This window comes from Heptranchias perlo, chromosome 1 (genome assembly GCF_035084215.1).
Source record: "Heptranchias perlo isolate sHepPer1 chromosome 1, sHepPer1.hap1, whole genome shotgun sequence".
Taxonomy (NCBI): domain Eukaryota; kingdom Metazoa; phylum Chordata; class Chondrichthyes; order Hexanchiformes; family Hexanchidae; genus Heptranchias; species Heptranchias perlo.
Genome location: NC_090325.1, coordinates 136,881,849 through 136,897,043, shown reverse-complemented (window position 1 = coordinate 136,897,043; position 15,195 = coordinate 136,881,849). Strand labels below are relative to the sequence as shown.

General features: G+C 42.9%; 1 protein-coding gene across 1 annotated transcript in view; it reads left to right on the top strand.

Moving 5' to 3' along the window:
* ablim2 (actin binding LIM protein family, member 2) overlaps positions 1-15,195 on the top strand; it is a 378,415-nt gene that overhangs the window by 153,351 nt on the left and 209,869 nt on the right. Inside the window, exons 4-5 of the mRNA XM_067991317.1 lie at positions 6,717-6,832; positions 10,924-11,050. Of these exons, the coding sequence (XP_067847418.1) occupies positions 6,717-6,832; positions 10,924-11,050 (243 nt within the window). The remainder of the gene's footprint in view (positions 1-6,716; positions 6,833-10,923; positions 11,051-15,195) is intronic.

The window sequence follows — 15,195 nt, the reverse complement described above, 5'->3', positions numbered from 1 at the left end:
CTGGCCTTATCCTATTAAAATCAGCCTTCCCCCAATTTAGAACCTTTATTTCCGGCCCCTCCCTGTCCTTTTCCATGACCACCTTAAATCTCACCAAATTATGGTCACTGTCACCAAAGTGCTCACCTACTAGCACTTCTTCCACTTGGCCGGCCACATTCCCTAGAATTAGGTCCAGTACCGCCCCCTCTCTTGTAGGACTTTCTACATGCTGGCTCAAAAAGCTCTCCTGGATGCACGTTAAGAATTTTGTACCCTCTAAGCCTTTTACACTCTGAGTATCCCAGTTAATATTGGGGAAGTCGCACAGGAGGACAGTTTTGGGCTTTGGTGGAACTGGGGTGAGGGTCCTGGAGTTTTGCAACACTGTGGAAGGGAACCTCAGATCAGGCAGAATTGTGAAAGGGAAATCTATAACTTGACAGAACCCAAGGGTGGAATGTGGGTATTAGCTCACTGATGAATCCCTGGTGCCTGTCAGTAGTGAGGGGAAGGCGAAGGTGTAGACTTTCTAAGAGATCTCTACAAACATTAAATTTGGTGTTTTTTGCTTGCATCCTGGACCTGTATCTTTGGCCTCAAATATAACCCCCCTCCCCACGCAGCGAGAATGGTGCGTGGGAGGGGTTAATATTAGGCCGAGTTGACTAACTGGCCTGAGTTTGCTCCATTCCCTTCCGATGCCATTTCACCTTTGCCGACTTTCAAGTTAGCTGAGCCTCCCACTACACGCAGCCCGGGGCCTACTTTAAATGTGGCTGCAGTGTGTACCATCTACAAGATGCACTGCAGCAACTCGCCAAGGCTTCTTCGACAGCACCTCCCAAACCTGTGACCTCTACTACCTAGAAGGACAAGGCAGCAGCCAATGATGTCATCGACGCCACAACGTGATATTAACAAAAAGTCTGCAAAAGTCCTGCACTATCTGGAGCCCGCCAGCAGACCACGGCGGGAGGTGCTGACTGGCCAGAAGAGGCCATGGTAAGTTTTTAAGAATTACTTCTGTCACAACCTCTTGTGGGGCAGGAGAAGCAGGAGTGCTCCCCCCAGAGTCCTTAGGCCTCCCGAGCTCCGGCCTCCCCCTGATCGTGGTAGAACCCCCCCCTCCCAATCTCTGATCGCCTCCAGACCTTTCCTCCCACTGACTGCCGGGAATCGTACCCATGGGTCCCCAGATGTGGCCTCCTGCCGCAGAATTCCCGTTCCTTCCCACTGGCCAGTAGTGGATCTGGCTGGGTGTCAGGCAGGACTCCGGGAACTTTCAAGTTAATGAAGCTCTACCATTAAGATCAGCAAGGTCTCCATGTCCCCAGACTCTCCGGGTGCGTCGCCCGCTTTGGGGCTTGTGCGCACTGTTCCCGTCCCTCTTTAAAATCGGGACCTTTGTGTCAATTTCTATCTATCTACTTCTTTATCCCTCCCACTCATTCTCTCCCCCTCTCAGGTGTCAGTAATTACATTTTCTAACTATCAACAAAATACAGGTGATAACCAAGTAATAATTGAGAGGATTTATTTGATATTTATTTTTTTATATATCAAATTAAGATAAGGAAAAGCACTTTTAGGGCAGATTTTCCTGTTCCTGCACCTGGGGCTATCAGATTGCCTGGGCACAACGAATGCCGTAAAGTCAAGTGATCAGGAGTGCATGCTGTAACAAAGTTCACGTAATATCTGTCCATTAATTTAAATGGAAGGAAAATTTGGTGGGCTCCATTACCAGCTTTCAGTCTTCCCTGCCCAATTTTCCTGTAGTTACTGTGTCCAGGTACTCCACCAGTGTCAAACACAGGAACAGGATAATCTGGCACGTTTGTGCATCTCTTTCTTTGTCTTTGCCTCACTTTCTTTTTCTCTGTCTGTTTCTTTCTCTGCTTCTTGACCTCTGTCTCACAGGTAGCAGTAATTAGAATGTTTAAATTTTCTATCAACAAACCACAGGTGATAATCAGGTAATAATTAGAGACTTTTCGTTTGCTTTCAATAATTAAGAAATTAAATTAGGATGAGGAAAAATATTATGGCTAAAAGCCAACTTCAGCAGGAACACAAAACGGGTGGTAGTAATTTAACCATCGCCAAATCCCCCACCATCAACATCCTGGGGTCACCATTGACCAGAAACTTAACTGGACCAGCCACATAAATACTGTGACTACAACAGCAGGTCAGAGGCTGGGTATTCTGTGGCGAGTGACTCACCTCCTGACTCCCCAAAGCCTTTCCACCATGTACAAGGCACAAGTCTGGAGTGTGATGAAATACTCTCCACTTGCCTGGATGAGTGCAACTCCAACAACACTCAAGAAGCTCGACACCATCAAGGACAAAACAGCCCTCTTGATTGGCATCCTATCCACCACCTTAAACATTTGCTGCCTTCACCACCGGCGCACCGTGGCTGCAGTGTGTACCATCTCGACAGCACCTCCCAAACCCGCGACCTCTACCACCTAGAAGGACAAAGCAGCAGGTACATGGGAACAACACCACCTGCATGTTCCCCTCGAAGTCACACACCATCCTGACTTGGAAATATATCGCCGTTCCTTCATCGTCGCTGGGTCAAAATCCTCCAACTCCCTACCTAAAAGTAGTGTGGAGTACCTTCACCAGCGGTTCGAGAAGGCGGCTCACCACTACCTTCTCAAGGGCAATTAGGGATGGGCAATAAATGCTGGCTTTGCCAGTGACGCCCACATCCCATGAATGAATAAAGAAAAAAGCTGGGGCCTAACAAGTGATTTATAAAGGTTTGGCATAACATCCTTGCTTTTGTACTCTTATGCCTCTGTTTATAAAGCCAAGGATCCCATCTGCTTTTTAACAGCCTTCTCAACTTGTCCTGCCACCTTCAAAGATTTGTGTACGTACACCCCCAGGTCTCCCTGTTCCTGCTTCGTTTTAAAAATTGTACCATTTAGTTTATATTGCCTCTCCTCATTCTTCCTACTAAAATGAATCATTTCACACTTCTCTTCGTTAAATTTCATCTGCCATGTGTCTGCCCATTTCACCAGTCTGTCTATGTCCTTCTGAAGTCTGTTACTATCCTTCTCACTGTTTACTACATTTCTGAGTTTAGTTTCATCTGCAAACTTTGAAATTATGCCCTGCATACTCTAGTCTAGGTCATCAATATATATCAAATGTTGACATAAAAAATGTAAGGAATCTTACAACACCAGGTTATAGTCCAACAGTTTTATTTGAAAATCACAAGCTTTCGGAGGCTTTCTCCTTCGTCAGGTAAAATGTGGGATTCCTTGAAGGTTACCGCATTTATAGTCAGAGAACAATACCTGCCCGTTGTCAAGGCAATCAAAGTGTTCAGACAGAGAGATGTTACATACAGGACCACCGAATATACAAACGGCCAGAACAAAAGACAGAGAGAGAAAGAGAGAGAAACATCCGAAAGGAAGAGAAAGAGAGAAACATCCGAAAGGAAGAGAAAGAGAGAAATATCCGAAAGGAAGAGAAAGAGAGAGAATGACCCGTTGTATTAAAAACAGATAACTTTTTTCGCTGGTGGGGTTACATATAGCGTGACGTGAACCCAAGATCCCGGTTGAGGCCGTCCTCATGGGTGCGGAACTTGGCTATCAATTTCTGCTCGACGATTTTGCGTTGTCGTGTGTCTCGAAGGCCGCCTTGGAGAACCCTCACCCGAAGATCGGTGGCTGAATGTCCTTGACTGCTGAAGTGTTCCCCGACTGGGAGGGAATCCTCCTGTCTTGCGATTTTTGCGTGGTGTCCATTCATCCGTTGTCGCAGCGTCTGCATGGTCTCGCCAATGTACCATGCTCCGGGGCATCCTTTCCTGCAACGTATGAGGTAGACAACGTTGGCTGAGTCACAGGAGTATGAACCATGTACCTGGTGGGTGGTGTCCTCTCGTGTGATGGTGGTATCTGTGTCGATGATTTGGCTTGTCTTGCAGAGGTTGCCGTGGCAGGGTTGTGTGGTGTCGTGGACGCTGTTCTCCTGAAAGCTGGGTAATTTGCTGCGAACGATGGTCTGTTTGAGGTTGGGTGGCTGCTGAAGCGAGTAGTGGAGGTGTGGGGATGGCCTTAGCGAGGTGATCGTTGTCATCGTTGTCATCGATGACATGTTGAAGGCTGCGAAGAACATGGCGTAGTTTCTCCGCTCCAGGGAAGTACTGGACGACGAAGGGTACTCTGTTGTTTGCGTCCCGTGTTTGTCTTCTGAGGAGGTCTATGCGATTTTTCGCTGTGGCCCGTCGGAACTGTCGATTGACGAGTCGAGCGTCATATCCCGTTCTTACGAGGGCGTCTTTCAGCGTCTGTAGGTGTCCATCACGTTCCTCCTCGTCTGAGCAGATCCTGTGTATTCGCAGGGCCTGTCCATAGGGGATGGCCTCTTTGACGTGGTTAGGGTGGAAACTGGAAAAGTGGAGCATCGTGAGGTTGTCTGTGGGCTTGCGTAGAGTGAGGTGCTGAGGTGCCCGTCTTTGATGGAGATTCGTGTGTCCAAGAAAGAAACCGATTCAGAGGAGTAGACCATGGTGAGCTTGATGGTGGGATGGAACTTGTTGATGTTATCGTGTAGTCTCTTCAGTGATTCTTCGCCGTGGGTCCATAGGAAGAAAATGTCGTCGATGTATCTGGTGTATAGCGTTGGTTGGAGGCCCTGTGCAGTGAAGAAGTCGTGCTCGAACTTGTGCATGAAAATGTTGGCGTATTGGGGTGCAAATTTGGTCCCCATGGCTGTTCAGTGTGTTTGGGTAAAGAACTGGTTATCGAAGGTGAAGACATTGTGATCCAGGATGAAGCGGATGAGTTGTAGGATGGCATTTGGAGATTGGCTGTTGTTGGTGTTGAGTATTGATGCTTTTGCAGCGATGCCGTCATCGTGGGGGATACTGGTGTAGAGTGCCGAGACGTCCATTGTGGTGAGAAGTGTTCCTGGTTTAACTGGTACGTGGGTGCTGAGTTTTTGTAGGAAGTCTGTAGTTTCGCGACAGAAGCTGGGGGTTCCCTGTACGATGGGTTTCAGGATGCCCTTGACGTATCCAGAGAGGTTCTCACACAGGGTTCCGTTGCCTGATACGATAGGACGTCCGGGTGTGTTGGCTTTGTGTATCTTTGGGAGGCAGTAGAAGTCTCCCACGCGGGGAGTACGTGGGATGAGAGCGCGTAGGATGCTTTGAAGGTCTGGATCGAAGGTCTTGATCAGTTTGTTGAGCTGGTGGGTGTGTTCTTTGGTCGGATCTGCGGGTAACCTTCTGTAGTGTTCCTGGTTGTCCAGTTGTCTGTATGCTTCTTTGCAATAGTCTGTTCTGTTCTGTATGACAATGGCTCCTCCTTTGTCCACTGGTTTGATGACGATGTTGCGGTTGGTCTTGAGAGCGTCGATGGCGTTTCGTTGTGCTCGGGTGACATTCTGGACTGTCTTGTGAGTGCGGCTGATGAATCTGGCATTGACGCATTTCCTGACGGCTTGAGCATACATGTCAAGCTTAGGGCAGCGACCCTCCGGAGGAGTCCAGTTTGACTCTTTCTTCTTCGGTTGCTGTACCACGGATCCCTCTGTCTGCTGTTCCGGATCGTTGATTGTCTCATTGGGTTCGCTGCTGAAATCTTGGGATTTGTGGAAGAATTCCCGGAGCCTCATTCTCCTGATGAATTCCTGTGTCCGCCGCGAGACCAATGGGGTCCATTTTGGTGGTGGGGCAGAAATTGAGCCCTCAGCTGAGAACTTTGATTTCGTCTGGTTGAAGGGTGTGGTCGGACAAATTGACGATAGACTTCCCTGTGGTTGCAACCGTGGTACCGGGGGAGGCTTGGTTGATGCTGGTGGTGATGCCAAGTTTCTCAAGCTTCCTGCTCTTGGTTTTCATGTGGGCAGGAATTGATGTTTGTGGACAGGAAGTGCTTGCCATACACAATATTTTTGGTAATATAAAGATTACACAGGAAAGTAAACCTCTGTGAATGTTTAAATGGATTTGTACTTGGTCTTACTCTTTTAAGTCATAAATTTTGTTCCTAGTATTTCTTGATATTGACAACACTGACACTTATTTGTAACTAGTAAATTGCCCAACTGCATATGGTCATTTGGTGAACATTTTTTTTTGTATCAGATGGTCACATAGCTGGGAGACTTCAGAAACTTGTTTGACAGAGTGGCTAGTGGTCAGAGACTGGAACTGCATTGTGAATGTTGACATGCAAAATTGAAAATGAAATATTGGCAAGTAAACATGGACTTGGGCTTAGGAGAATGGTAAGGGCTGTCATGGCTTTAGTGACCTCTGAGACTTTGGTCCAGAAGAGCTGGAGATTGGGGTAGGAGCAAAATGCGAGTGAGAGCATTACCTTTTGACCACAGTTTTGCCAGTACTCATCTGTCAGGGTCAAGTGAAATTTTAAGAGTTTGTATGGTATGAGATGGCCCTTCCTCATTCTGGTGCAGGCATTTGTCTTGCAGTTCAACCTCAATGATGCCATCCAATGTTCCCATAGGATTGGGTGGCTCAGGTCCCAATCCCAGGATCTTTAAAGGTAACTTCCAAAATGGAAAGATCATCTGTTAGGAAGAAAAATCTTCAACGCAAGAATTATGAAGGGTTGGATGACAAGATTTGTCATTGATTGTTGTCATGGGGGAATTCTAATAAACTTTGATACTTAAACTGAATTTATCATGGTAAAGCTGAATGCATGTATTTTTTTACTCATTAGACAGCCCTTCCCTCCTGGAGACCGTGTGACTTTTAACGGGAAGGAATGCATTTGCCAAAAGTGCTCTCAACCTCTGAACACCAATCTTAAACATGTGCCAGCGCATTCTCCTCGAAGTAAGTATGTTTGGTTACCTCTAAACATTGACGACATAATTCTGAAGGTCAGTTTATGTCCAGTTATTTATTTTTCATGGGTCATTTATTTTCATTTTGGAACATTTAAGATACATCCTTAGGAAGATACCCCTCTGGAATATTTTAGATATAAAAAAACACCTAAGAGTGGCCAATGCACTGGTAAATTTCACATGTTGAACAGATAGACCAGCTATAAGATTTCGGTGGTATCTTGAAATTGCTGAAAAGTACCATAATGGAACTACTTGTATCTCTGATGAATACAGATGCTCCATGACCATGCAGCACACTGGAGTCTGATTGGCTTTTGAATTAACAGTATAAATATGATTGTGCAACTCTAAATGCTGCTTATGATGTGAGAGATCACAAAGTCCCTTTAGTAGATTGTACTTATTGTGATAGATAAAATACTGGATTGTTGAAGAGAGTTGTAGAGGAAAAATATTAAAAGGGTACAAGGAAAGAGCTTCTGAAATTGGATTAGAGTAGACAGCTGTATGAAAGATAATGCTGAAACTATTTATTGATACATTTAAGGGTAGGATTTCTATGGGGATTCCCCATTCTTTTGCTGTAACATTGGCGGAAACCCAGAAAACAGTGGAAATGGCAATTTACACCATTTCTTTAGTGTTTCCGCCATGGAAATGACTGGGTATTAGTGATATCACATACATATTTTTGAATTAATTAAAATTATGTATTTGGTGCACTATTAATGAATTTTTAGCAGGGTGGGTAGTCACTTCATACAGCATATAAAAGATATAGATGTGTTTTCCCTTTGGGATGCATTGATAATTTTTCATTTTTAAAAAAGGCACTGTGGCTGTTTTGAATTTATTATTTTCAAAATTTGGGACTATTTGCAGTTTACTGAGAGAGTCTGTTCCTTTGCAATGGCATGTCACTTAAAAACGTAAATGTTTTGGTGATGGTGCCCATCATTAGAAGAATCAACAAAAGTATAGATTATTTGCACAACCAATCAATAGTATTAACCTACAATCAACGCACAACCTCTGCGTTGTGTTTGATCCTGAACTGATCGTCATAATCTCATATTCTCTCAATTATCAGGTCTGCTGACTTATAATTTCGCAATACTGCCCATCTGTGGCCCTACCAGAGCCCCTCTCGCCTGCCACCTCCTGCCTTAATTAACTTATTGCTGTCCTTGCTGGCCTTCCATCATCCACCGTTGATAAGCTCCAACTTATTCGAGATGCAGCTGCCAATATCCTGTCCTGCACTAAGTCCCACTCGCCCATCACTTCCGTCTTCGTTGACCTACACTGGTTCCCAGTCCTCCAATATATTCTATTTAAAATCTTTGTCCTCATCTTCAAATCCCTCCTCCAGCTATGCACTCTATCCTCCGCCTGTCAGTCCTCCCACTGTAGCGTTCTATGCATCTCTCCTCCCTTTGCTCCATCATAGGTGGTAGCGCTTTCTGTTGCCTAACATCTCATTGCTGTTTGTGGCACCTTACTGTGCACATATTAGCTACTGCGTTTGCCTACAAAACAACAGCAACCACTCTTCAAAAGTAATTAATTGGGTGTGAAGTGCTTTGGGACATTCTGTGGATTGAAAGGCAGCATATAAATGCAAGATTTTTCTTTCTATAGGTCTGATAGAGAACTAACTTCAACTACACTTATTTCTTATTATGCTGTTATCAGTTTCCAAGTTGCTGAATTTTGCAACCTATGGTTATTGGGGTGGGAAGGAGGGAAGAGAAAGAAACATTTCACATGAGCACTGAAGCAACTGACACATCTTCCACAGATGGTCTCCAATGTCCACATCTCCATGGTAACCTTCTATTACAATGTCAGCTAACTTTGCTGGAACAATGGATGGGTGGCAAGTTAACTACCACCTGCAGCCATCCCCCTTTGTTTTTAACAACAGTGACGATTAGGTCAGTTGGAGCAATTGACACCTATTTGCCGTGCCTGTACAATTGCTTCTAAAGTTGCACATTTCTACTTCATAAATCTTGCAAATATGCAAAGACATCTGCAAACATGGTAATGAAGTGCAATTTAAAAAAAATTATAACTACAATATATTAACAAAAATCGCTACCAGGATGAGTAACTGTTTCGATGACCAAGCAGATCCACGCTCTGCTGAATATTAAGAGTACAGACTAACATGTCAGACAGTAAAAAAAAGTGGCAGAGCAGTCGAAAATTCATAACCCTTCCAGTGGGCCCCCTTTTAACTCTGACAGGAGCACACCGGAAGCGTGGTAAATGAGACAGGTAGCCGGATACGACGGATCCCAGTCAATGATTCTGTGGGCCTTGTAAGGATGGAGCTTCGCCTGCCTCAAGGAAGGCCATTAATGTAGGAGGGGGTGGGGTCAGGGGCGGGGACTCCCAACGCCAGGAATTCCAATTGTAAACAATTTTACAACACCAAGTTATAGTCCAGCAATTTTATTTTAAATTCACAAGCTTTCGGAGATTTTCTCCTTCCTCAGGCAAATGTTTGCCTGAGGAAGGAGAAAATCTCCGAAAGCTTGTGAATTTAAAATAAAATTGCTGGACTATAACTTGGTGTTGTAAAATTGTTTACAATTGTCAACCCCAGTCCATCACCGGCATCTCCACATCAGGAATTCCAATGGTGTTGAATCTCAGTCAGTGGTCAGTATGCCTGTAGAGGCCAGATGTGCCAGGCTGCAGAATGATGATTGTGGGGGACCAGAGGAATGTGGTTTGCACTCCCAAACTATCCAATCTCTGGGAGAAGGCGGCTAGCCTAGATGTGCCCCTAGTAGAATCATAGAATGATACAGCACCGAAGGAGGCCATTCAGCCCCTTGTGCCTGTGCCGGCTCTTTGATAGAGCCATCCAATTAGTCCCACTTCCCTACTCTTTCCCCATAACTCTGCAAATTTTTCCCCTTCAAGTATTTATCCAATTCCCTTTTGAAAGTTATTATTGAATCTGCTCCACCACCTTTCAGGCACTGCATTCCAGATCATAACAACTCTCTGTTGCCTCTGGTTCTTTTGCCAATTACCTTAAATCTTGTGTCCTCTGGTTACTGACCCTTCTGCCACTGGAACTAGTTTCTCCTTATTTACTCTATCAAAACCCGTCATGATTTTGAACACCTCTATCAAATCTCCCCTTAACCTTCTCTGCTTTAAGGAAAACAACCCCAGTTTCTCTAGGCTCTCCACGTAACTGAAGTCTTTCATCCCTGGTACGATTCTAGTACATCTCCTCTGCATCCTCTCTAAGGCCTTGACATCCTTCCTAAAGTGTGGTCCTAGAATTGGCCACAATACTCCAGCTGGGGCCTAACCAGTGTTCAACATTACTTCCGTGCTTTTGTTCTCTATGCCTCTACTTATAAAGCTAAGGATCCAGTACACCTTTTTAACAGTCTTTTCAACTTGTCCTGCCACCTTCAAAGACTTGTGTACGTACACCCCCAGGTCTCTCTGTTCCTGCAACCCCTTTAAAATTGTACCATTTAGTTTATACTCTTCACTGTTCAGATGAAACTGAACTTCCAAATGAGGAGAATGTAGCACTTGATATTGAGAAGTCATTAATGAAAGGAAGTATTTACCTTCTAGGGGTGATAAGTCATTTTAAGTACTGGAATATTTTAAATAAATACATCAACCAAGGGAGAATACTTTCAGAGCATTGACCTTGCCTAGAAATTTCCCTTATTAAATGCTCAGTTGTGTAAAGGACAAATAAGCTATCATTCATTATTAACATACCCCTGGGACCAATATAAACCAGCAATCAAAACATCTAATTTGGATATTGAGTAGCTAACTATTATTAGCAAACAAAAAAGTACTTTGCCAGTAATGATTAGTGGATGAAAGAGCGAAGAAGCTATGCTCCAACTGTGCTAAATCATGAAGTTGACACCATGATGTTTTATTGTGGTAAATTGCTTTAGTTTTCATTCATGAAATGTTCTTTATATGTATCTGTATGTATGTATTATTGGGTTACAGGATACTGATACATTTTAATTAGAAATTACATGAACTCACTTAATCCTGCTGTTTTCGCAGAGTGCGGCGGCTGTGGCCTGGAAATTAAAAATGGACAATCTTTGGTGGCTCTAGACAAGCAGTGGCATCTGGGCTGTTTTAAGTGTCACACTTGTGGGAAAGCCCTATCTGCTGAGTATATCTGCAAGTAAGTACAGTTTGTTTGAAGCATGCAGGGACAATGGGGGTAAATATCAACTTTGCTGGGAGTGGGAAAACTGGTGGTATTGGATCGGCCACCCGTTATACACCCGTCTGATTTTCCTTTCCATTGACTTCAGTCGAAAAGAAAACGGCCCGGATGAATTACAGGCGGCCAATCCGACACCACCCGCTTTCCGCTCCTGCCAAAGTTGAAAGTAACCTCTCATGCCTTGAGTAATCACAAACTGCGTTTTGATTTTAAACCAGAAAGCCTGGACTTTGACGTAAGGTGGGGGGGGAAAGAATTTGCACGTGGTTCTCCCAATCTCCCGCTGTAACTTTCTTGGGAGATTGGTGGAATCCCTGTGGAAACAGCGTACGTGGATACTTTTAGCCGCTTACGTCATTGCTCAGGAGTTTTGCCAATCTTCTGCTGAAGTTGCAGCAGGAGATCAGGAGGACCCCCGCAGAAATTCAAAGTAAATGTAAATACTGCAAAGGTTAAGATGACAATGCCTTTCAAATTATCATCTGGGACAAAGGTGAATTGAATTATTTCTCTTTGAGTGCATGAAGACATGAAACATTTTTAGTGACAAAATTATTGGTCGTAGGTCTTAGCCCTGCTGGACACATAGTGGGTTTGATTTAATATCCTGAGGAGCTTGCACAAAGGGTGGGCAGACAAAAAAAATTATTTGCCCTGCTTTTGCATGGACTTTGAATTTAGTATATATTTCTATTTTTACCCCCTTTGTATTGCCTCACAGTACAGTGTAATTGGAATTTCTAATAAAATTACGGAGCACTATATCCAAATACCATATATATATATTTTTTATCAGCAATTTTATTTGTATCATAAAAGCTTTAGTGATTGATGACTAAACCATACAGTTGAATTAGTTATGACTATAACTATAGGGTGGATGCTGAAAGGTTGTTTCCCCTGGCTGAAGAGTCTAGAACTAGGGCATAGTCTCAGGATAAGGAGTTGGCCATTTAAGACTGAGATGAGAAGGAATTTCTTCACTCGGAGGATTGTGAATCTTTGGAATTCTTAGCCCCAAAAGGCTGTGGATGCTGAGTTGTTGAGTATATTCAAGGCTGCGATAGATAGATTTTTGGGGACTAGGGGAATCAAGGGACATGGGAATCGGGCGGGAAAGTAGAGTTGAGGTTGAAGATCAGCCATGATCTTATTGAATGGCGGAGCAGGCTCGAGCGGTCATATGGCCCACTCCTGCTCCTAATTCTTATGTTCTTATACTAATTAGTTGGTTAAGAAACGAACCTCAAATGACCCTGTTGTGCTGAAGGGTTTGTCTCCCATAGAAACATCCTTGGATTAATATTGTGACATAATGGATACGTGGATCGAGTGACAGGCTAATTATCTTTGCAGCTTAGATTGAACATTTTTTTTTAGTAGGGGTTTCTACATTACCATAGCCAACACAATACCCTCTTTCGCACATCAGCATTAATCTTCTGTAGACTGGAAAAATAATTGGAAAAAGAGTGGCTGCCACATGCTGAAATGTTAATAATGAGGCATCATCAGTGATCAAAGATGTGTTAGGTCAGGGTCAGATTTTAATATTTCACTGGTACACTGCGCAATGTGACTGTCAATCTTTTTCCAGGGCTGCCTGTCTGCGACAATGGACGATGCTCTAAATAGGACCTGTGACTGTTAGTGGTTTGGAAATGTGAGATGCACAAAAAATAATTTGCCCTGCTTTTGCACTGACATTGAACTTAGTGCCTATTTCTGCAAGCTTTGGAAAGTGCAACCATAATGCCAAAGGAAAAGGAGCAGTCCATGCCACCAATCCCAATCAACAGAACCGTTTCATAAAAGCTTTTGAGACAAGCTTGTAAAAATGTCACCAAGAAATATAAGAGATAATACCCATATTTCTTATTTCCAAAGTTTAAGATTAGAAGGCATTTCAACTCACGCCATTTTCAAACTCAGTCATAGAGTGACTTTGTTAGAGGACTGAAAACAACAAAATGAATGCATCTGAATATTTTAGTGAATATGCCTTTCTTAGCGGTTTTAAGCACTGAAAATGTTACATAGTAGAATGTTATTTTATGATTTAAAAACTTACATTTCCCTCTTGAGGGGAGGGGAGTTTCCTCTGCGCTATTTGTTAAAATTAAAAACATAGACCCATTCACAAAGAATATGGTTACAATTTTGATATATGAAATGCACAGTGGAAATCGTTCCCTTGTTGGATAATGGTGCAGGGCATGAGAAGAAAGACAAAAAAATAAAATGGAGATAAAAATAAGTAAACTAGGAGGAGAAGTGAATGTTTTCAAAACTATAATTTAATTGGAACATAAAGCAAAAAAAAACTGTAGATGCTGGAAATCTGAAACAAAAACAGGAAATGTGGGAAATGCCCAGCAGGTCAGTCAGTATCTTTGGAGAGAACAGACAAGTTAATGTTTCAGATGTAGACCCTTCATCAGAATTTTGTCAGATTTTAATTGGAATTAGGTTTAACATGTATAAAAATGGTTTAAGATTAATATAAAATAGAGGATGGTCGCAGTGGGTGAATTCTGGAGGTGGTTGTGATCACAAGCTGGTGTCAGGGATGTATCTATATAACTGGCACAGCTTTTGGCTAGAGTAACGAGGTGCCTGCATGATCCACATTTAAAATGACATAATTGGGCCGGAAATTGCTCACATCGGCATGGCAAAGTTAGCAGCAGCTCCTGCAAATAAAATGTACGAATTTACTTACCATGGATCTGTGGCGTAGACTTGTGTGATTTTGAAGCTTTGAAAAAAAATCGCGACATCAGCCCAGCCTCTGAACAGCGTGGGTTGATTTGCATGGGAAATGTCTGTGGGAATGGAAGCCAAGCCCACAAGCAGGCAACTAGAAATCATTAATTTAAAGTAAACTTCTGTATGTCAGTGTAAATAAAAATTTAACATATCTTCTTATAAAAAGCTAAGCAAATGATTTAATTTAATGAAACAGACAGAAGTTAAAAGTAAAAAAAAAACTTTTAATTTTTTTTTAATGATCAAAAAATATTAAAATAAGAGTAATATATTCCACATTTTTAAAATTTAATTTTTAGTTTTCTCGCAGTCATCGTGCATCAAAAGGTATCGTGCTTTTAAAAAGTAGTGTGGAGCTAATATTTTTCAGCGTACCTTTTGGTGGCGTAAGTATTTTCATTTCAGCTGGGCAGATGGGTGAGTTTACAATTTTTGAATGATTTCAGTGATTGTAGTGTACCATGCCCCTTTAATTCGCAGCTGTCAAACCACCGGTGAACCAATGGGAGCAAGTTCACGATTTCCAGGTTTAGTGCGCATGTGCGCATTCGTGAACTTGCTTCCTGGATTCGCCAGCGGAGAGAGAGGACGCCATTATGGAACGGCGCCCGGAGGTGAGTAATTTCTGGCCCATTGTACTAAGAGATATCACACTCATTCGAGAGACTGCCTGGGCAGTAATCGGGCAGAGCGGATCGCCCACCTGATTTTCATCCCATTCAAATCCATCTACAATGGATAGGTGATCTGCACCACCAGATTACTGTCCAGACGGTGAAGTTGAAAATTACTCTGATCATTTCCAGCTTTATTCACGCAAGGTGAGAATAACTCTCCTTGGAAAAGTTATCTTTCTTTTGCAGTATTTTTTTCCCAATATGTCAGGTACAATATTTTATGGAGCACTTTTATTTAAAAATACTAAAATTATGCATTATTGCCTTACTCTTCAAATCTTAAACTTTCCAGGTTTAGCAACTGAACCTGGTTCAGATTGTAAATGCTATTTTAGGGTAGGTTTTATTGCTAGCTGTATGTGCAGTATGTGACACAACCTTGGTCTTTCAAGTACACATTGTGCAATAATCTTTCATCAGAATGTTGCAGCTGCACACACAAATACTGAGGTCTTCTAGCACCATCAAAAGCTTCCCCATTGTGCTGAATGTGATGGAAAGCAAACTGATTCAAGTGAAAGAAGAATATTGATTGCGTAAAACAATAATCCCTAGCTTCAGCTCTAAAACTCGATATCAGTTCTTGTGTGGAAGTGGAACTTATTTGGTGCTGCTAGATATATTGTGTTAGTACAATGTTGGCTGAAAGTAAAG